General features: G+C 37.4%; 1 protein-coding gene across 1 annotated transcript in view; it reads right to left on the reverse strand.

Moving 5' to 3' along the window:
* The window catches only part of PCNX2 (pecanex 2), a 161362-nt gene that overhangs the window by 74323 nt on the left and 63439 nt on the right, over positions 1-23600 (reverse strand). Inside the window, exons 16-20 of the mRNA XM_062572269.1 lie at positions 17003-17112; positions 14699-14795; positions 8471-8563; positions 7813-7963; positions 3724-3865 (exon numbers count right to left, since the gene is read on the reverse strand). Coding sequence (XP_062428253.1) covers positions 3724-3865; positions 7813-7963; positions 8471-8563; positions 14699-14795; positions 17003-17112 — 593 coding nt within the window. The remainder of the gene's footprint in view (positions 1-3723; positions 3866-7812; positions 7964-8470; positions 8564-14698; positions 14796-17002; positions 17113-23600) is intronic.

Raw genomic sequence — 23600 nt, forward strand, 5'->3', positions numbered from 1 at the left:
AGGAATAAGATTAGGAGCAGGAATTAGGACCCATGACTCCTATAATAATTCCCTTACCACCAAAGTAGGAGAGATCAAGAGCAAACAGCTATTCTATAGTCTGTTTTCCTGGTAAATGCTTAACAGTTAGATTCTTGTTAAATGAAATGGGCAACACCTTCTTCTCCATCCAGGTTTTTAAAAACAAGTAAATCAAAGCAGTATTTTGTAGACTCAATCCTATTCTTGTATTGGATATGCTGCAAAAACATTTCTCAGCTCAGAACCCTTCGATTTCTGCGTCCAAGACAGGATTGCTTATGGAACAAGTGTAATATCCAACCTAGAAAGCTAGGAATATGTTCAGAAGTATATCTGGAGTTTCCAAATAACCATCAAGTCAAACTCAGAAGTATTTAGTGATACTAGGCACCTCCAGGATTTTCTTGCAGTTGAACAGGTATGTCTGGATTGTAGTCTTGCACTTTGATGCCTAAGAACTATATTGGATCTATTCCTGAAAAGACAATACAAACCTACTAAACACGTTCAAGTAACTCCTTGCGAATTGGGAGTCAAATGATGTCTCTTAAATAATGTAAGAGCATTCATTTTTTGGGAGGTGTGTTGTTTTTAATGTTGGTAACAACACACAGGGAGCTTAATCCATTCTGAGTGACTCAATGAGGTAGGCCAGGTATTTTCAAAATGCAGGGGGGGTTCTCCTCCACCCTGCTATGAAATGGGAGAATACTTGCTGCCATGAGTAACACTTGACAGCTCAGAAAGCTCTGAACAAGCACGGAAAGATCTCTAGGATATCCTGACTCAGACTGTGTTTTCATCATTTCTATAAGGTTCGCAGCCTGCACATTTCCAGGCTGATGTCGTGTGGCATTTATTCATTACTATGTATCTCCCTTAATGAAAATGCAATTTTATTTGAGTACAGATCATTCTAAAGGATCACCAGGACATCACTGAATAAATGAAATGTCATGTGACCTTCTTTCTTACCTTGTCAAAGCTGTTCCTTTCAATCGCCCCCAGATTTCCAAATGGAAAACTTAGCAGCCGAGTTAAATAGATTCTGAAGTCATCAGAAGCCATCCCAGTGTGTCATGAACAAACTGGTTGGATCTAATATTCTTCATAAAGAAGAAAATTTTTGCAACATGGAAGAATTTCACAAAGAAAACTAACAGTAAAAGGAAGATTTTTTTTCCTTACTAGAGCTGTTAACATCCACAGCATCTCACACAGAAGTATGCTACATAAAATAACGTTCTCACAAGGTAATAGAAAATAATTTGCTCATTATCCCACTTCTTTAAAGATACTGCCACATAAAATGCTTTTCCTGCGGCTTTACTTCCCAGTAGACAGACAGAGAGAAGAACAGCTTATTTCTGAAGTCTTTGTGGTAGGTAACATGGGAAGTCATTTCGGGTTGTCAGCATAATTCCCATTAATAACCAGCACATCAGTGCCTGGAATTTTCAAGTAAACTCCTGACAGAAGGAGGCTTTTCTCCCTCTCCAAGAAGTAAACTGCATCAGTCCTTTAAAACACAATAAGCTGAAGCTGCTTTGAAAAAAAACCCCACCCAAGTGGAGAAAAATTCCAAAGTAAAATCATACCAAACCATATCACCTTAGACACTTTCAGACACAGAAAGAAAGAACATCTTCTGTTCTCTAAGGAATGATATGGTCTGCTCCTTCTGTGGTAAATAACTAGAGTATGTTTGAACAACACCAAATATGTATTTACATATTAGAGCAGAGAAAAGTACAACCCTCAGTAACACAATACATAAAGGACCAAGAAGAATCTAAGGTCCCCTCATTTACTCCCACTTAGCTCTTGATGCCTAGAAATAGTGCTTATTGGAAACCTATGCAGAATATGAGACAGCAAAGCATCAGGAGAAAACTGATGCTTTTTTTTTTTTTCAGGAGAAAAAAGGGAGTGTATCTCCATTTCACCCAAGGCTTATTTGGGCTTTATAGTCATCATCAAACTATGGCTCCACTGCTGTCAGTACTAAAGATATATAGGGTTAGTCTCCCTAAGCCACTGCATATCTTTAACTGAAGTCTGGGCATACCTTAAGTGGAATTTCTCTGGTCAGCATTCAGAAATTGTATTTTTATGGGCATGCTTAAAGGTAGTTTTAAACCCAATATGATCACACAGACACAAGAGGGAACGGGAAGAAAAGGATTGTTATGCTAGTCCCCTAAAGGCAATCAGAGGCAGAAACAAATGTAATTACGTTCTTTAATCTCCAGATTTTTGAGGGACTGACTTACTGCTTTTGAACACTTGAGGCAGGTGATATTTTAAAGTGCAATCTAGCTTTGAAGAATGACTATGTATAAATACCACCTTCTAGTACCTTCTCAAATCTACACATTTGTTCCGTGCATGTACTCAGTTCACGTCTGCTAACTATTGACAAATGAGGTTTTGATTACTTTTTAGTTCTGCCAGCCTTGCAAAATCAAATACAGCGACGAATGTGACTTCACTTTTACCCTGCACAACACACACAAGCTCCTAAACCACTTTGGCCCTATCATCTCCCAAATGCCTGAGAGAAAAAGCTCAATGGGAAACTACACAGGTTATCTTTGAGTGACTGTTGAGAATCTTTCTGGAGAAGCATTTATCTTGGATGAATACAAACAAAATATAGCTAACACTTCAGTTCTAGTTTTAGCTCCTAAGCAGGGACCATCATTTTCTTATATTTGTGTAGTCCCTAAAGCAGAGACCAGTGTTCCTCTTTAGGAAAGAAGAACAATTAAAACAACCTTTTTTCTATATTGAAATTTTTTTGTAATAGATTACTTATAATAAAAATTCTAAATTGTTACAAATGCTGAGAATCCCCTCCTTCTCCCCACAGCAGTTTTTCCTGTTACTGAAACCTGAACACAGGCTGTTGGGTTTTTTTTGTTTCTTTTGCTTCTCTTTTTAATCATCTGCATCACTGTCACTCTGATAAGACTGCAGAAATTCTGCACCCTGGGGATCCTGCAATCACTAAGCTTGCTGAATCTCTGCAGTAGGTAAGTCATTGACCAAAATGTTTACTATAAAAGGCAGTCTGCAAGGATCATATTGTGAATCCATGGATCAGCATCACCACTTCTGCTTAATATCAGAGATATCAGCCTTGGAAAAGCTTACATCTATATCCCTATCTTTCTCAAGTCACTGTTAATGCAGGACTATCCACCATTCTACATTGCTGAATATTTTATCCAGTCTAGCCTTAAATAACTGAGCCTTAAAAGCTTCTGATAACTCCTTTAGGAGGCTAATCTGTAGTCCTAAAAATCCTCACTGTTAAGAAATGTTTCCTGATATCCAGCCTAGATTTCTCATTTTCATTTGATTAACTCTAGCTACCCCACTGTATTTATGCCCATCAAACACCTGCAGACTGCCATATTGTGCTTTGCTTTTAACTGACATTTAGACATTCCATAGACATCTATATATAGCTCTTTAATCTTTTAATTTTTCTCATACTTCAGTCATGTCTAAGCACGTGCTGAGGTAGTTTTGATTTTCTCTTTCAGCAGAGCTAATGATTACTGTATACTAAAGCAATAACGGCACAAAAGCAAATTGTGACAGGCAGACTTATTTAAGAAACAAATTTCATCTCTCAATTTTTAGTCTATATCTAACAGTCTGCTACTCACATGCTATGAGTTATAATCAACTTACTGTGTACCAAGCTTCTTGTATTTACTAATTGAGAAAGCATCAATGGTGAGGGCATTCAGTATAATAGCTGGATACAAGATGTATTTCTCAAAGCACTGAAGCCATACATAAAGCCTTTCAAACCACATCAAATGAGCAGCATCTGAAATAAAAATTCAGGTAACAAACCATTCCATCACATTGTCAGCATTTTTGTACAGTAATACCATAGAAGTAAAGATACTAGTTAGCTCACACTAGTAAGTATACTCAACCAACTAAATTATGATACCTTATAGAATCAGTAATTCATTTGCAACAAAGGAATCACTTTGTTCCTCAGATCTGGAGAGTATCTACTGTGCTTCTTAAAACCACACTCCAGAAATACTCAGAAATGTTAAGAGATGACACATACTAAAATGGCAGATCCTGCAGTATCCTATTATTAATCACTTTATTTAAATAGCACCTTTAGTGCTTTAATAATTCTGGATAGGTCTTCATCTCTACAATTGACCTGGTAGATGACCTGCAGAACCTCATTTGTACTCTGTGCCTCTTTCTTCATCTTAAAGTGGCAAAATATTACTCATTGTCTTGTAAAGTATTATTGACTTCTGTAAGGGAAAGGTCCTTTGAGATCTAAAGACAGAAAAACTAACAAGAACTAGACATAGTCACAGATATTTCTTGAGATATCACAAAAACAGTTGTTGCACAAAGTATCTGCCAGGATCACATCAGTCACCAATGAGGAATATCTTATTCTGCAGTAGTCTTTACTAACACCACCACTGTGCTTAATGCAAGTATTAAACAAAAACTGAATGCTTTATGCAATTAAATTGTTAAGAGAACTTAGGTGAACTGAGTGCAGAAACATTTGTGTATTGAAAAAAGGAATGTATTTATTCTTAACTGGGCTCAGCTAAACAAGATTATTGGAAAAACATTAAATTTAAAACTTGATACTGACTCAGGGATAGCAGCTCCAGCTACTGAATCTCCAATGCTCTTCCTTGCAAAAATAATTATGTATACTCACATTTTCATCATTTGTTTAATGATAGGGAAAGAAGACACGCTTAATCAACAGACTGTATGTTGTATAGGCACAAAGAGAAAGATCTAAAAATTATCTTTCCAAATTAGCTTTAAGTCATACTTTGCCAGTATCCTAGGTTAAGGCTTGCAAAACCTACATATGGAAAATATTCTCAATCTCTATCACTTTCTTTTAACATAAAATATTTTCTTTTCATATTACCTAAAGGGCACACAGAGATATCCATTTATTTTGGAATTTAGCTTTTATCCTCTATCTCTCCTTCTCTTTGACCACAAATTGCTTTCAAGACTCCTGAACTCTACTAAAGAACTTCATCCATCTCCGAAAGGCTGAGCTCCATGTAAGAACTTGAGCTCGAATAGACATGCCTATCAAGTAGGCCAAAAATAAAGTGGCCACAAGAGGAGACAAAGGTGTAATAAGGTGTGTTTAGACAGTACAGACAGGAAAAAAGAGCTCACATTCAGAGGGAATCCACAGAAAGAAGCTGACGATTTGAAAACAGTTTGGGGGGGGGGGGGGGGAGGTAGGAATAAAACAAATCGTGGGGAAGAAAGCGAAGTCATGGGCTCTAGTCTTTCAGGGCTTCTCACTCAGTCTTGCACTACTTTCTACATGTTTATCGTACCATAAGCTCATATATTATAAACTCAGCCCTTCTTCCTGCAGTCAAGCAAAACAATAACTAAGAATAGATGACGAGCACTGCTCTAATAATTGCTATTTTGTGGAGGGTCTGCAAGTTTAAATGGCTCACCTAAAGTCAGTGAAACAAAGCCAGGAATAAACCTATGGAACTGCCATTAGTAGATGCTTATCTAGTTGCAAGCAATCATTCATTCTCACCATAGCGCTACCTTTGCTATCAAAAGAAGGCAGGCAGAAACTAAAGTATCCAGGCAGTAAAAGCTCCTAACAGATACCTTTTTTGTGTACTTGTTCTTTCACTGTTTGTGCCTGACAAATACAGGACACTGTCCTTTTCTGAGCTTCTTTTTCTATACAAACAGGGGGCCTTCGAGTTCTACTCCAAAATTTTTCTTACAGGTTTTGTAAAGGAAAAAAGACAAGATGACAGGTGTATCTGCCAAAAAGATTACATAATATTTTCTTCAAACTCTCTCACCCCCGACCATAAGAAGCCTCTGCAACAGCCGAAGGTATAGGGAAAAACAAACATACAAAAAACAAACACACACACACAGTATTTTAATCCTATTTTCCAACACAACACCAGATACATTGTAGTAATACTTAAAAGAGAGGAGACAGACTGTATAGAAAATGAGGACTGTAAAAGAAGCTAAAAAAGTCTATTGCCTGTAGCAGATAGCATGGGAAATGCAGCTGATCTCAAAGCAAAAGAAACTCATCTGCAGAGATCAGTCTGGCAATATCTCTACTCTCAACCTTTTCAAAAGCTGAGTCATTGCATTTTGGAAAACAATGTTTGCTGACAAATGAAGATGGACTTGAACAGGACAAGGCAAAGAAATCTTATAGTTGTCTTTTATGATTAAGTTAATGTAACAAACAATAAACTTTGGGCATTCCTCAAAATTACTGATTATTAAGGAGATAAAGCTCTGAACGATGTTTTTCAGTTTGATATATTGTGAATAAGATTTATGTCTCTTCTACACTTTCTTTGGCATATTGCAGTAAAAGTTAAAAGGCAACCTTCAGTCAAATTTCTTGCGTAATTTTTCATATCCAAGCCTTGTTTAGAAAGTAATCACTTTGAAAGACATAATTAAAGAAAAATATTTAAATCCTTAATGTGTGGTTTTACTGAGAGTGATCTGAACCCTTTTGTTGTCTAGCTGAAGAAGAAACTAAAATCCCTCAGCAGACTGTATTCTGACAACAGGATTTCAAACACCTCAAGAAAATATATTGCGAATGATTAAGGCACAGGAATCATCAAGAAATGACAATTGAGCTTCTGGCTAGAAGCAAAGACAAGATGATAGCTGGGGATAAAAAGCTGTGATTCTCAAAGTACACTGCTGCTTGCGGAAATAATTTTGTAAGAACAGGAAATCGGACCCTGACATACTAAAATATTTATAGATACTTGTATGTATCAGGGTACCACCTGCTGAAGCCAGCAGACATAAGCAAAAGCAAATCATCAAGAAAACTAGTTTATTTCAATTTTAATGTTCCTCTTGGAGTGTTATGATGGAAATTAAAGCTCTAAGTTGCACTACCCATGCTGCTCAAATGACTTAGCTAAAAGTCTGAAAGTAGAAGTAATTCTGCCTTAATTTCATCAGTCTTTAACATTTAAGTTTTTTAACTATTTTAAATACTGTTGCCTTAACACGAATTACAACATATCAAGCAAAGCAGCAAGTAACAGGATGATAACGTAGATGCAAAAGGCAGATCAGATGATGGCTCATGAAGGGCCACTAAAATGATTAAAGGGTTGGAGAATCTGACTTATAAGGAAAAGCTGAGAGAGCTGGGACTGTTCAGCATGGAGAAGAAAAGGCTGAGGGGGATCTTATCAATGTGTATGAACACCTGATGGGCAGGAATAAAGATGATGGAGTCAGATTCTTCTCAGTGGTGCCCAGTGACATGACAAGAGGCAATGGGCACAAACTGAAACACAGGAAATTCCATTTCAGTATAAGTGAAAAACCCTTTCTTACTCTAAACGCTAAAACAGGTTGCACAGAGAGGTAATGGAGTCCCCAACCTTGGAGATATTCAAAACGCAACTAGACATAGCCCTGAGTAACCTGCTGTAGTTGACCCTGCTTTGAGCACAGGGGCTGAACTAGAAAGTCTCCAGAGGTCACTTCCAACCTCAGCCACTGTGTGATACTGCGAAGTTGTCTCAGGAGACAACTTCTACAGGTTCAGATTTGTTGTTGATCATATTAAAAATGCAAGGTGATGGGGGATGTTATTCATAAGAGGGAGATGTAAAGTGTAATTTATTCTCCTTCCTCTCTTCTTCACTTAACCAAGACAAGCTGCAAGTCATTGTTTTTTACTACATTTTCCTACATTTTACTACAAACCTCTCACTTCCCGTTGCCGATACTCTTTGCTCTTCAGTATGGGGTGGGAGATCCACAGCCAGGGGTGATGCTTGCGAAGCTGAGGAAGTATGTAATGTGTTACAAATCCCACAGTCCATGCTAAAGCAAATAGGACAATGCTGAGAAATGGCTGGGCCAAAGGAGAGAAAAGAATTATAATTACAAGCAATTTAAAAAAAAAACTTTAAAAATATATATCTAATAATTGTATTTCTTTACAATTACTTTTATTCTTATGCTCAGATTCTTCAATTCTATGCATGCATATAAATATGGGCTATGAAAATGAAGCAACAAACTTCTGTTTGAAATACACATTCTGCACACACAATTAACCATTTTTTTTTCCATACAGAGATAAAAAAGGCACATGATCATGTTTAACCACTCTGTTCCGCGGCATAGTAGAGGTGAAGATAGGAAAAGGTTTAAGGAAAAAAACACTAAACAAATAATACCATTTCTGGTATAAGTATCTATAAATTAATTGCACTGAGCATCAAAAAGGCCGATAAATACAGTTTCTCTAAGTCCACTCCCACAGTCTCTTTTCTTTCCAGCTAAAGCACTCCGTGCTTTTGCACAGAAGAAATAATACCTCAGGAAAAAAAAAAAAAAAAAAAAAAAAGATACATACCCTTAATGACAGAAACACTGTGCTAGCACTGACTGCAAATGACAGAACAGCAGCAACTGTGCAAACAATGAGATCTGATTTCAAGATTTCTTTCTGCAAAAAATAATTATTTAATACAAAATTAGCAAGCCAATAGTATTTTAACCAAACAAAGTAAATAAATCCATTGGGAATTACCTGCAGTCTGATTTGTGATAGGGCTAATCATTACTCTCCAATACAAAAGTATTTTCTTCTCTCTGCTTTGGGAAATTATTTCTTCACAATCTAGGTTGGCCAAAGTGATTATATTTAAATTCATCATGACTAATTTTAAATAATATTTTTAAGCTCAGTTTTAACATTGGAGAAATTAAAGCAATATATTTTCACACTGAGTCTGGTTCTGTTCAAGGAATATAACTCTCTTATATTAGGGCTTTCTTGACTTTGGAAATCAAAATTCTAGTTCCAATTCCTATTTACAAGCATTAAGATTTCTTCAGATTCTGTTTTTCATGCACTACTGAAATGATTCTTGTTTTTCTATAATGTCTTCAGAGGCATAAAGTTAAAATATATATGTTCTATAGTGACATGTCCCATTCTCTGATTTTAAGTTTTATAAGCCAAATTTCAGCAAAATTTTAGGGGTTTCAGATAAAGTCTTTTTTCCTAATATAACTGAATAATAATGAAAGAACAAGTCTGTCTTTATATAAAGATCTGTAAGTGGAGTAGAAGTAATTTTATTTTGAAAGATTGCAAAATACCGTGCTCTTTTCAGTTCATTTTTCTTGTGATTAAAATGTCATTCTCAGGAAACAAATAAACGAGGTAACTTTTGAGCTGTATAATTTTCTGAATCATACTTCAGAGGTCACCCAGATGTCTTTGTGAGAGTAAATGAAAATCTTGGCTGATTTATGAGAGGGGTATTTGAGTTCAGCACTCAATACTAGTGCTAAGGTATCACTTGAGTAACTATTTGTTGCTCTTGATTTAAATATCAACTTATGCTTTGATTCAAAGACATCTACAAACATAAATCTGGGATACACTTAATTTGACAGAAACTCATCTGATTTTGTGGTGCTGTGGCCTAGGTAGTCTTCATGAATTTCATCAGAGAAAGAAAAAAACCAAAATAATAATGGGATAGCAAATCCAAAAATAAGAGAGAAAATCAAAGAAAACAGAACAACTGAACAACAGAAGGGTTGTGAGTTACAGGGGAAGCAGGTAGCAACCACTATATTTAGGCTGCCTATCACTCTGTTATAAAAGAGGCTTCCTAGTAAAAGGTCACAAGCATCAGCACTTCCACTTATTGCAGCAGGCCTTTGAAATTCCGCAGGACTAAAAAAGCCTTCAGGCTCAAGAAGTACTTTTGCTTTGTCCCATGAAACTCCACTTGGGTTTAGCTGAATTATAAAGCAATGAAAACTGCCCTTTCCCTCCTCTTTCTTGTGTTGTTCACGAAAACATACTTTCAAAAAGAACAGCACTCACTCAATTCCTCAAGCTAAGCCCTCATCAGAGAGCACTATGCTCAGCAAGGGCTGCAGCCTGAAGGCTTAGGTGCAGAGTTAGGTCAGATTCTTCCACACTATCTTTTCAAAATATGCCAATGTAGGCAACAGAACCCCAAAATAAGGGACCTTACAGAAAGGGCCTTCTCTTCCCTGAACAAACCTTTGATCCCTCCCTGTTCCCACTGGTTCTCTCCATTCAGTTTAACCCTCTCTCATTCACAACTCATGCAATGAATCCTGTAACTCAAGCGGTTTTAATACGTGCTGTAGTAGTGAAAAACATAGTCAAAATACTGACAATGATAGATATAGGAATTATTATCAATGCATATAGTGGATATATCTTTTTAAATCTTTGTGTATTTTTTAAAGACCTTGCACAGAAAACCTACATAAAGCCGCATTATCTAGATTGTAAAATTCAGCATTTAAGGAAGTTAAGCAGTACCAGATTCATGTGGCAGCACTGTACTCCAGCCCTTTTGTGAGTATGCATTATGAAAAGTCTTGATCAAGTATCATTTTCAGCACAGCTGAATCCATCTACTCAATAACAAGCTTATAAGAACAGCAAACACATTCCAACCATATTTTCAAGCTCTTCTTTACAACCACAAAGGATTAGAAATTTACTATTAAAATGACAGCTGAGAGCCTCCTATAATGAGGTGACTCAAGAAGCTGCCATTTTAAGAACACAAAAAATTAAGAATTCAGCTGTAAATTCAGAAGAGCTCATAATACTGAACATCTGAGGCACAGGGGAGCTCCCATCTTTCCATTCCATGCAGAGGCCAGCTGATTAAAGATAACAAATTCCATCACAGATTATATTACACAGAACTTATATTTGCTACCTTTCGCATCTTTTGACTTTGCAAGTATGCTTTTTAAGATGCTCTCACTGCTTTTGATATATATTGATGATCAGATGTAGAAAAAGGCCTATGTTTTTATAGTAGGGTTTACCATTAAGGTATTTGAACACAAGTTTGATAATTGCACTCCAGCTTTGGCAACATCTAAAGTATCTAAGGTTTCATATATGACCAGACCTTTGCCCTTGCCCAGAACTGCTTCAAAATGCTCCTCTACTGGCTAATGCGATGGCCTTAGTAGGAGGCAGTTGTTCCTTCTTGATCAGGCAGACATGTTCAAACTCATCACAAAATACAATATTTTCCTTCCAAAACAAAGCTGGACAGGAGTGACTTTGTTTCATAACATGGCATAATGGTCAAGATATTCAGGAATTGGCTGACCCTGGACCAGTTACCTCTCTGGCTGAAGGGGATTCAGAGCTACTCCCACCAGAAAGCCCTGGCCATCTGTCTAAGTTACTGTGGATGGGTCACTGGCTTCTCCCTTCCTGCTGAAGGCAAGTCACTACAAGAAGGCTCGGTAGGAATTGCAAGAAGGAGCGTGACTCTGTAAGCAAGGCAGTCAGCTACAAGAAGGGAAGCAGGGCAGGAAGCAGAGATGGGTTTTGTTTCCTGTTTCTAGACTGATTTTTTTGTAGGTTAATGATGATTTCATGTAAAAATGAACCGAGTCTCCACTTCTCTATGAACTGTTTGAAGAGCTGGCTGTAGCATCACCTCTTCAGACCATGTTTTATAACAATGAGCTTTACTCAGGTCTTTAAAAGAGGAGGGGAAAAAACTCTATTTTCTGAAGAGGACTGAAAGTCATGGAACTCAGATGAAGGCATCTTCCTGCAGTCTTCACGGGTGGGAACTAGGACTCCCTCCAGCTCCCAGAGTGCCCTACTTTGATAGCTCCTGCAAAGCATATGGCTACCTAGGACTCAACTCTGTCCTATATCCTGCATTTATAACCCAAGTATCTAGAAGTAGGATTTTGGATTCCTCTCCCAAGACCAGGCACTTATGAACTAGATGTTGAATGACCTTAAAACATGATGCTTCTGTCCTTTATTGTTATTAGCCCAATAGGTAAAAGTTAAGCTCTGATCACTGCTAAAATCTCCACTGTGAGATAATCACTAACATTGTGTTATAGTCTGGAGTGAAAACAGGTGTTCTTTTTTCTCCATTTTACACTCGAGAAAAAAAAAGGAAATCCTGAATCAGCAACATTACATTAGATGCCTCTTACTTCAGAGATTATGCATGGAGAATATATTATAGCATTTGGAGGGTTTTTTTTTAATTGTTTTCAATTATGCTTTTGGAGCTTTGTACCAATCCATTTACTAATTATCTGAATGTTTGTATTAAAGACCAGGAAGTAAGATGGGTCTGAATGTAACACATTAACACCCTCAGGCCACTGGTTAATCTAGTAATCAACAACGTGGATGCCTATAGAAATTAATTATAATTATATAGGAAGCTTCATTCTCAAAGTTGAATGGCCAATTATCCATCACAGCTGTTTAATTAAATTCCAGCTTCCAAAGCTCACAATTCTTACATAGTTATTCAAGCAAAGGAAAATAGTAAAGGTCATGTAGCTAAATATTAGAGATGTTGTATTTATTATTACTAACATTAATACAAAACCACTGTAGAACATAACAGATTAATTTTCAGTATTAACCTTGTTTACTTTCAGCTCCTTAAGGAAGACAATTGATTTTTTACACCTAAGGATTTCTGATTAAAAAGAGTCTTATTTAAATGGCATGTTACGTACACCATAAACACATATATAGGCCAGGGCAGGTCTGTTCTTTTTTGTTGCATTCTGCCATCTCCTGCCACTGCTAAGGGGTTAGGAATGCTCTCCTCACAGAGGAGCACTCTGAGAAAATTAAAAAAAAAGGAAGAGATTTCCAAGATGTACCATGAAATCTTCTACTTCAAATCCGGATATATTGCTTCTCCTAATTTCTGAACTGACTGAAGATCCCCTTGCAGAAGCTCTGGAAGCTATTTAAAATTTGCTTTTAAAAGTCAGTCGAGTCCTACTTGGATGTGATTGCTACTGCTGAAGCAAATCAGCAGAGACTGTGATTTGATTATGTTCCTCAGATTTGTAGCACATGCATTTTTTGTTACCTCAGTTCTTCCCTACTTGCTATTTTAGTATTGATCTGTGAGATAGCAGTAGGAGTCTCCTGGCAAATTGGTTAAACTGTTTAATTGAGACAGAGGTATCAGATACCACAGAGGTTAGACAAAAAGCATGCATAAATCAGAAATTGCCCTCTCTTCCTTCATGAGATGTGGAAGATCTAGAGGAGAATGTGGAAGAGTTAGCCCTGTTAATTGTCATTAAAAGCAATCACATTTGCTTACAGTTTGTATACAGATTGAAGGAGACCTGGAGAGAAGAAAAAAAAGAGGAAGGCAAAGCACCAACAAGCCCCAGCAACAAAGAATGAAAGCAGCTTCAGCCTACAGAAGTAGGATTGAGTGTCAAATGTACAGAGCAGAAAAGTGCAGATCCCCCAAAACAGGTACATCCTGAAACCAATGGCAAAGCGTGATGGGAATGAGACATGGTAAAAAGAAGAAATGGAATACCTGCATCTGACCAGTCCCACAGTGCTCTTTTCTGCACTTCTGCACCTTTAGCCCTAGCAGCTCAAGGGCCCAAGAATGATTGAATCACGTGATAACTGTGTTACTGTAAGTTATAAGATAGATCCCTGCCTACATTACGAACATATACATAGGAGAAGATGGACAACATGTGATAATACAGCTGCAGCATGACTACATTTTGCAATTACATCCAGGATCTTAGTCATGAATTCATTTATTCTTTTGTTCTTGTTTTCAACATATTGAAGGCTTTCCCTGTGTTTCCCTCTGCACTGTGAAATGAAACCAGTTAAGTGGACAACCATTTGATGATCTTCCACATGAACTCCTGAGGAGATCAATCTCCTTTAGGTATCAGTTAGCCTTTCTTTCCAGAAAGAAAGATGGGTCACTTTGGATGTTTAGGGTGAAGTGGGATATAAACCAGCATAAATTTAGAACAAGGAGGCAAACAGCAGGAAATGAATAGCCTGCAACAAAAAGAAGAGAAGGAGAAATGGCAACGCTTGGCACCAGGCATGTGCCTCCTCTCTCAGACAAGCCAAGTTTCACTTGTTTCTTACACTTCCAGTTGCCAAGGCTGGTCTGTACTCTACTTGGCTTGGCTGGCATGGAAAACATACAGTTGAGAGTATTTTCTGTCAAAGAAAAAGGAATTCCTGCAAACTGGGTCAACTCCTAAGCCTAGAGAAAGAACTGAAATGCCCTATTTAAAAACAAGCAGTTCTGTAGACCAAATCTTGTCCCCGCTCTGACGTAGATAGGAGGCTGGCAGGACTGCTCACATTTTTGAATGCTTGTTGAGCTATTCATCCTACCTTACATATACCAGGTTGCCAGGCTGTAACTCTATGCACAGCATCTATGAGTATCACCTCTCAGAACTGGGATGAGATGCCCCATTCCCCAAATTCTGAGACTGTATTTCACATTGACTATATCACGAATCAATATTACCGACTCCTCTAAAAAAACTCTACCGAAAAGAAATTTGCAGAATCTCCCTTCTTCCTTCCTGCCTCACTGGAGAGATGGATCTAGAACTTCCTTCAGTTTCCCTCAGTGGATATAAAGGAACAGGTTATATCTCCTATGGCTTTCTACGCTTTTCGCAAAAGTTGAGAATATTTAAAAGATTCTTCAGTGTGGAAAAAGGAAAGAAGAAAGCTTTGCACAGAAAGCAATGAAAGAAGAGGTCTTACCACCGATTCTCTCATTTTTTCTGGGAGTGGATCTGCTGATGAATCTTCAAAATGTTGACGTAGAAAGTGAGGGACAAATTTGCATTGAATAAGAGACCTGTTATTAAAAAAAAAAATCCTAGTTAGGATACTTCTGAACACACTTAATAGATATGGATGTGCCTGGAGAGGGCAGAAGAAAAGGTGTAGCCTCAGTTTTCCTTCCATATGTATGCAGTGGCTATCTTATCTTTTTGTAGCTGGCAATTGATACAGAACTGTCCTACCTTTGATCAGAGTGGAACTTCCTTGCCATCCAGAGTAGTCCAATCAGTGTTACTTGGTCATTCAGAGGAATGAATTGAGAGGGTATTGCTGTATTCATGCAATTATTAATATTTCAGCTAAGCTAAAACCAATATGAGAGCTCTTTAGAGACATATTAGGAAAGCCAAAGAGGTCATCTCTATATAAATTGCATGTTAATCCTCAGTTCAAGATTTATGTGTTACCTTCTCCTCCATCTTATGCTGTAGGCCATCTCTTAAATACTATTTCCAATATCCTTAACTTCCTTTAAGTTCAGAGCAGTTTAAAAAATATCTTAAACTCTTAAATCCCTTTCACTTTTTAAATCTAGTTCCTAATTCCATATCATTTAATCAAATAATCAGCATTTGAAATGGTTGTTAAATATCTTCTTTCAGATTAAAATATGCTTGCAGCATCATCAAATGCTCATTGTGCAATCACAATGAAAAGAAAGGGGTTTAAGATATTTTTGATGAATTAAGATGAATTCCTTAAAATAAAAGTTCTAAGGAAAGATGAGCATTTTTGTTTTATAATAGAAATTAATGAAATGGTGTTCCTTTTGAGGGGTGGTGGAATATATTTAAATTATTTGCAAATTGAAAGAACTCACACTTCCATGTTGATTTGGAATTTACCTGTCTGTATCTTACTCCAAATCTGAATAAATCTCCCTAATACAGCAGAAAGCTTCACTTTCTTCCCTCTGCTCTCATACCTAGATTCCACACTGTAATATGGAATCTATGAATAAAAGGCATCTACACAAAGTCTGATTCAGGTCTAATTGCTGTCAATGCAAGATACAGTGGGCTTTGAATAAAGTTAATGGCAATAATATAAGCAATTCTTTCTATTTTGCCACATCAGAACTTAGTAATAGTAAATATTAGGTTTTCTGAATCTTCTGGAAGAAGGAATTTCTCAGCTCTTCAGCGACTTTTACTGGAATGTAAATAACTGTTAGTGCCCTATATCCTCTTCCTCCTCCATCAGAATTCCTCTCCTTTTCCTAGGTATCTCTCCTCAAATATAATCCTGAATGGCCTAAAAAGCCCTTCCCCCTCTCTCTCCAGCATTACAGAAGTGTGTGGCCAATCACCTTGATTTACCACATGACTACTAAACTCCTCATATGCTAAACAGCCTCGCCTGAAGACATAAACAGCACAGTTAATCAAACTGAATGGAGGGAACCCCTGGATTCCCTCAAAGATCCTTTGCTCTAGCCTAGAATGAGATTGAGCTGTCTATGAAGCAGGCTCCAAGACGACATGGTAATACTGGCCTCAGGACACTCACTCGCTTGCTTAATTCCATAGTCATAAACTTTGATTACTAGTTGCTTGTGTATCACCACAGCCCCCATGACAGCCTATTGACACAGTTCCCACAAAGGAAAATTCCTGCCACTCCTGACCTATATAGTTCTACCAGCATCTCTCGTATTTTCTCAATTGCAGATCACAATGTTGGGACTTCTCTCTTGTTCCCAATGTCAGCTCTTAACTTATGCTATCATTCCTAAAGAATTTCACAGAACAAGTCAGAGCAGAAAGGAAAAGAGGAAATCTCAAGAGAGAAGCAAGGCCTACTAAAATTGACCTTGAATAAGAATTCAAATTGCCCATCTTCCCAACATAGGAAACGTCCTTTTTCTTCCCATAGTGCTATCCAATGCACACTCTGCAACGCTAGTAATCTGTGTGTCCCCCTACATAAACAGCTAGCCTTCAGTATAGTAAGCATAATTTCCCAGAGGATGAAATCTACCTCAGAGTATTTGGAACCGCTGCTGTAAAAAGCAGCAGCCTTACCACCAATCTGCCTGAAGTGGTTTGTTTATTTACAAGACAGACACCAACCAGCCAAACATGTTGAGGGATTTCTATCTCACCACAGTTCTTTGAGGACACAGTCTTTGCGGTTCTGAAACCCAAATATCACTCTGAACAAGCCACAGTTTGTGTGCTGTATTGAGCAATCAATAAAGAACACTTGCAGGCAACTTACATCAGTACAGATGGGTCACTGCTTTGTCTGCTGAGGTGATAAGAAAGTGCAACTAGCAGGCCACAGAAAGCAGAAAACAGCGCTGGAATGTGCTGTGCATCCCAGGGTTCCTGAGGAGGAGGACAGAAAGCAGTGTACTTATAGGTTAGGGATGCAGCACTTAATTTTTTTCTTTTTTCAAGAAGTAGACTAAGCTGTGCATGCAGTGATGGATCTATATTATCTGAATTTGTACATCATATATCAAGGATTTACAACCCTTTATATCAAAGCCTATTATTATGAGAAAGGCTGAGATATTACAGATATGTTTTGTGCTCATATGTACTGTATTTCCTCTGCGATCAGCAATTAGCAAAGAAACCAGAAAACTACAGGAAACACAGCTTTCCTTTTCTCTGTAATGAAACAGTAGGGGCAAATTTTCATTAAAATGAGACGTGAGTGAAATGAATTGCACTATGTTTGCCTAAACCTAATTGATATGTAGTTACTTGACCTGTGGCCAGCTTGCTTTCAATTTATGCCAATGTCACCTATAGCAGGTGTTGGGTACAGTTCTGCCACCTCACTCCTAAACCTCCCTGCTGCTCTGCATGTTACATATAGGCCTTGTCTGCTAGATAACAAACCAGACAGGGAAAGTGCTAGCCAAAGTATGCTACATCCCTGAGTATGGGAAGAGACAATTTACACACTTGCTAACACTTTCTGAGCATAATCAAAATGAGAAGCTCTCTCTGAGTGTCTTAAACAACTAAATTTGTCTAGAGGTAATGAGCAGAACAACAGGAAACTTAATGAACACTTATCAAAACTAGCTTCATCTATGCGGTCCTCAGCTACCTGTTAGGGACTCTAAGAAATGCTTATGAGTCCTGGCTGTAACAGGACACAGATTTTGCCTGAGAAAGACACAGAAATTTGGGGGATCAGACCCATAGCTGTTTAACTCATCAGGCTTGTTCCATACAACTTCTAGCTGATCAAGTGAATGTCGGGGTCATTAGACAGACATCAGAGCTCGTTCTGGTTAGGTTTTGAGAAACAATGCTTATAGGATCTCTCAAATATTTAGCTTTGTTCAGCTAATATGAGCAAGTCATTTTCTGTACTGTATTTTTTGTTTGAAAAGTTTCTCAGTTCGTATGTGACCAATATTTTCACAGAATAAAGTGGTTTCATTCATCTTGTTTTGCGTAAATGTTTAAGTGATAACTTAACAAAGCCGATTCACACTAAGAACCATTCCATTTCTTTCACGGGCAGTGAACATCTGGACAAGGCAAACTAGCTTGCTTTAAAAGAGGTTGTCCAATCTACCACAACACAAGATTTCTTTGTAGTTTAATTATGCAATAGCCACTATCTTAAGAAATGGTATTATGGAAGTGAAATTTTACTTCTAAGAATTACCTTCCCCTCTACATACTGCTAAACATCACAAAAATAAATGAGAAGCATCTAGTTCTGCTACAAAATATTAATCAAAATAGTTGTTGCAAAAAAAGAGAACTACACAGTATTTCAAAAAGAAACTAGTACCATTTACTTGACAAATTTCTTCATCCACTTTAACTCCTTATTCAGGTGTTTCCAAATTTTGTGCCAAGTACTCTTTGTGTTAAATTTTCCCTTGTTTAGTTTCAATTCAGAAATGAATATTCTTTAAATCACTGAATAAAACTAACTGAAGCCAAAATGTTTTAAAAATGGCTGAATTGAAGTCTATTCAAATATCCATTGCATTTTCAGGGTAGTATAATTGCATACAGATCCACCTAGCAGCTTCTAGTGCACAAACTGTCTCTTTGCCCTGCAACTTCTCTCAAAGACAGAACACCATAAAAAAGCCCATTAGTATCATATCTAGTACTGTAACATATCAGTATCCAATCTGAGAAATTATTCCACCTCTCTCCTGTAAAACAGTGCACAGTTGATTCCCCATATTAATGTCTCAAGATCTCCTTACTTCAATTATTTCTGTATGTTATGCATTACTTCTGCTTTTGGATGGCCTGTGCTCCAGTGCCAAGGCAGGAGAGTCATCAGTATTTGATATAAGCCTAGGGAGTATGACTTTCCAGAATAATGCCACATAATGTTTCACAAAATACGAGAATGAACAAAAGGGTCATTTCCCCAGCATCAATGATGTATTCTGGTCCATTTTGTCATTTTCCTCCCCGACTAATGATGCCTCGTAGAGTTTTAAATTAAAAAGATGAAAAAAAAAATATAGTTGATAATTGGACAATGATTCTTCTCAGTGGGAAAACAGGAATGACAGGTTTTATTCTCGGAAGCTAGTATTATCTGTCATACTAGACAGGGAGTTTGACTTCCTACTTTGCCTCATTTGGTTGAGGTGACATGTAATGCTTTCATATATAGTTTTGACTTTGATGCAGACAGTCACATAGATATTTTTAAAATATGTGAAATGGACTTGCAGGGTTAAGGATGAAAGTGATGAGTTAAAAACAGATACTCAAGCTGGGAGGTGGGGGGTGGCAGTAGGGATGTTCCATTTTAACCACAGAATCACCTAATCCTGAAACAATGCACTGAAAAGGAAGATAAAGGTTTCTTTGAACTTAGAAGCCTTTTACCACTGGTGAAAGTGGGGGGGAGGGGGCATTTTTAAAAGTGGAGACAGTAGTTTTCTATCCTGTGTAATTTATCCTTTTGGCTTTTTTCTTCCCTTAGAAACGTGTTACAAACTTTTATCTTTCAAAGATATGTTAAAATAAATCATGTGTCCTACTCCAGAGACAACAAATGCCCTGAACACAAGAAGAACCACTGAGATAAGTAGGAATACTTGTTACTTTTTTACAGAATAGTTCTCTCAACTCAAGAGAGATTTTGTAGACTGCTACAGAATTTGCATCACTGAAAGAAGACAAATTCAATTTGTTCTTTACAGAAGTGCATAGACCTTCTAATTTTCCAGTCTCTCAATTTTATCATTATTCAACCAATATTTTTTTGCCCTTTACTTCCACTTCCCAGCTTCATCATGGATCTATACTTTTGCTCATATCAAATAATATGCAGGACAGCTGTTGACAGTTACCTGTTTCAAATGTCTAAAAACACTATCATCTTACTTCTAAACTTATAAAATATTTACTTGCTGAATGAAAATACAAAAAAAGAATCCATCCCTGCAAATATATAAGAAAATAGTAACAGGGATGTGTTCTGTACAAGCTGAACTATATTACCATCGACAGTCTGTTTTCAGTGAACACGAACTACCAGAAAGAAGTCAATTGTTCATGGAGCTTGCATTGCGCTTGTTAGAGACAACTTCTAGGGAGAGATCCCCACCAGCCGTATCTACTCATCATCCACAAAGAACAAAACATTCCTTTCCCATGAGAGCTCCAAAAAAACTTAAGTGATAAATGAGAGCGTTGCTATCACTACCCATCCTGATCAATGTTGTCTGTTTCTTTGCACTCCCAGTTGCTATATGTAACCACTGCATTTTCTATGGTGAAATTGTAAAATCCTTGAGGATGAGCCTGAGGTAGGGGTGTGCGCATGCATCTGCATACACCACCTTAGCCAGCCGGGCCCCAGTCTGTGACTAAAACTCCTGCGCTACAGAATAAGATGACCAAGAACTTCAAGTTGGAGGCCTGAATACTCATGTGTTACATAGTAGTGAGTTTATTCTACACAGGATGTGTAGATTTCTACAGTCCTAAGCACGGCACCACTATGCAGTGATACACACCTATAAAAGTAACCCTGGCCCATGTGAGGTTCTGCAGACAATTAACTTTTTCTGTTATATCCAGACATTAAGTTTGTATTATACACACAGAAAACTACAGGCATGCCTACTGAAAGATACAGGCATGCCTACGACTACAGTGAGTCTGACTATGGTTAAAAACATCATCACTCACCGAGAGGCAAAATATCTGATAATTCTCTCCAGAATTAACATTCTTAATAGCTCTTGCTTGAACCTCAGGGCTCTCTAAATTGGAAAGTATATAAAATTGATGGGCCTTGTCTTTAAAACCTCCAGCAGCGCTGGAAGTATTTTATGCAGTTGAAACAAAGGTGTCTAATATTCTTACACTTCTATTTTTGGTCATTTAGACATCTGGGAATTCTATGTATACACATAAGTCCATCCAGTGCTGTTTAGAAATATTTTGGGCAGTCTTACTCAATTGAAGGAGATGTATGAATGCAATTCTTTCCCATTATAAAATCTGAACACAAATAGTCAGAATTAGTAGACCAATGAAGGCTCTGTTGTTGAAAATAGGAATCAAGAAGCGTTGCTCCAACTCTGATTCTGATTAATGAGCTCCGAACTCAAACTGCACAAAAGAACAAATCAAACAACATCAACTGTGAACTAGGAAGAATATTTTAAAATACTAACAGAATTTTTAGTAACTGTCTATTGAAGCTATAAATAAATACCAGAGAATCCCTTTCTCAGGTAAAAGGTAAGAGTTACAGAAACTTTGTAATTTTCATTAAAAAAAATATGTACTTAAACAGAGCTGGAGGAGGCAGCATTGCCACATATGATCACATTCACTTCAGCCTATTTTTTTTTTGACCCAAGTTCAATATCTGTTTTTTTTTCCAGGCCAATTAAGATAACCCACAAATTCCTTAAGTAGTTAAAACAAACTAGACCACAAATAATTAACCATCTCTGGATAAGTTTCAAATTTAAATCAGCTGCCTGGAACAGAACACAGAAGAGAAGAACTGTCTGATTCCAGAACATTTTGGGATGTGTTCTTCTGCCTCACAGCAAAAAAATGATGTACCAGTTACTGGAATACTACAGACAAATATCAAGATGGCTAAATTCCAGATTGAATTTTCATGAAAAAAAGATAGGAAGAAAAAATGTATTTTTTAAAGTGTCTGTTAAATACCCATGCACAAACCACAAAACAGATGGAGTGGGAGACAAAAGTCAGCACATCATGCAATTCTTGTCAAATGAAAAAGATGATACAGTAGAGAACTTCTTCCTGTGTCTTCAATCTGATGGATATAATATCTGACAAAAAACCCATATTTTCCAGGAAACAGAAAAAACCCTTTTATATATCAAAGCTAAGACAGTTATTAGAGCTGCCCATTTCTGTTCAAGATTACCAGCCTAAAGCTGAGAGCAGAAATAACGCCAGGCTGAAGTGAATACAGAAAATTTAAACTAACTTCAGTTATCTGGTAGCTTCAAAAATATGTAGAAAGGTGAAAATTTGATGTTATTAGATGTAACAATGCAAGGAATGACAAAAAGAGTTGATAAAACCTTATTCAGGTTTTAGAGCTTTTTATTAAACAAAACTAAAAGGAAGATCATAAAGGAAACAGAAAGAACTGGAGTAATGAGGGATGGTACCATTGAACAGAGGCATGGGACGTAAAGAATATCTCAGTGTAACCAGGAAAAGCTCAAGTCTTTGCCCTTCACAGGGCAAGAAGTTTACCTCGCTCCTATCTGAAATCAAGTTCACAGTACACAGTATTATTCTATGTAAAGTTGGATAAGCAGCTGGTGTTATCAGGACAGGAAAGTGCTATAGGATAAGATACATGAAAAAATGATCTGTAGCACCTGAAAGCTGTAGCCAAACCATCTTTGCCTGACTATGATAACATGACTGTAAAACAAAAATATATCCAAGTGACCTAGAATCCTCACAGACAGAATGACTTCTGCTCACCAGCTATGCCAGAACAAGAGAGCGACTTGAAAATCTGCTCCTCCCATAATATGCTTCTTTGCCAACACTGATGAATAGAGTCCTGCCCATCAATCTTCAAGGCTTCAAATGCACAGATTGAGATCTGAAACTTCAGCTAATTTGAGTTTTGGAGTTTTCTGGAAAAATTATCTGTCATGAATTTGGATAAAATTCTCTGTACCTAACTTCTCAGTACGAACAAATTCAGTGTTTTTTTTTTCACTTCAAAAAAAAAAAAAAAAAAGAAAACTAATCAAGCCAGCAGCGACACCACCAGAGGAATATATGCACATATCTGCAGCTCCACATTGCCTTCACACAGACAGCAACCAAGGGCAAAATCATGGTGGAGCACTCTGAGGAGGGGGACTGACTGAAGGAATGCTCTCACTTCTCAGAGTCACTTCCAAACAAGATGTCCCCATTCCTCCTTCAAGTGACAGAGTGCCCTTATTACACAAAGCAAGCACAGGTCTCTCCCTCACATGTCAAGTTTGCATCTGGCTCTGTAATGAATTGTCCCTTATTCCAGAGAGATCCTCCAAAATACACTATGTGCTTCTGATCAGGTCATATAATGGGACATGTGGGCAGCAAGCCTATGATCCAAATTGAATGTTCACTGTTAGTACAAGTTTAGAGATCCATTTGTTATATTTTAGGTGATATATGTATTTTATATCCGTGAAAGAGAAACATTTTTGGTCATATGATGGTGAAGGAGCTGCAAAGTCCTTCAGAAAGAGTGGAAAGGCCAGATGAACAATTTGGGCAAGCCAAATTTTGTCTGCAGACTGTATGATGAACTCAGTCAAAAATATTACCTAATAATTTCCTCAGACAATTAA

This window comes from Rhea pennata, chromosome 3, assembly GCF_028389875.1.
Source record: "Rhea pennata isolate bPtePen1 chromosome 3, bPtePen1.pri, whole genome shotgun sequence".
NCBI classification, from domain to species: domain Eukaryota; kingdom Metazoa; phylum Chordata; class Aves; order Rheiformes; family Rheidae; genus Rhea; species Rhea pennata.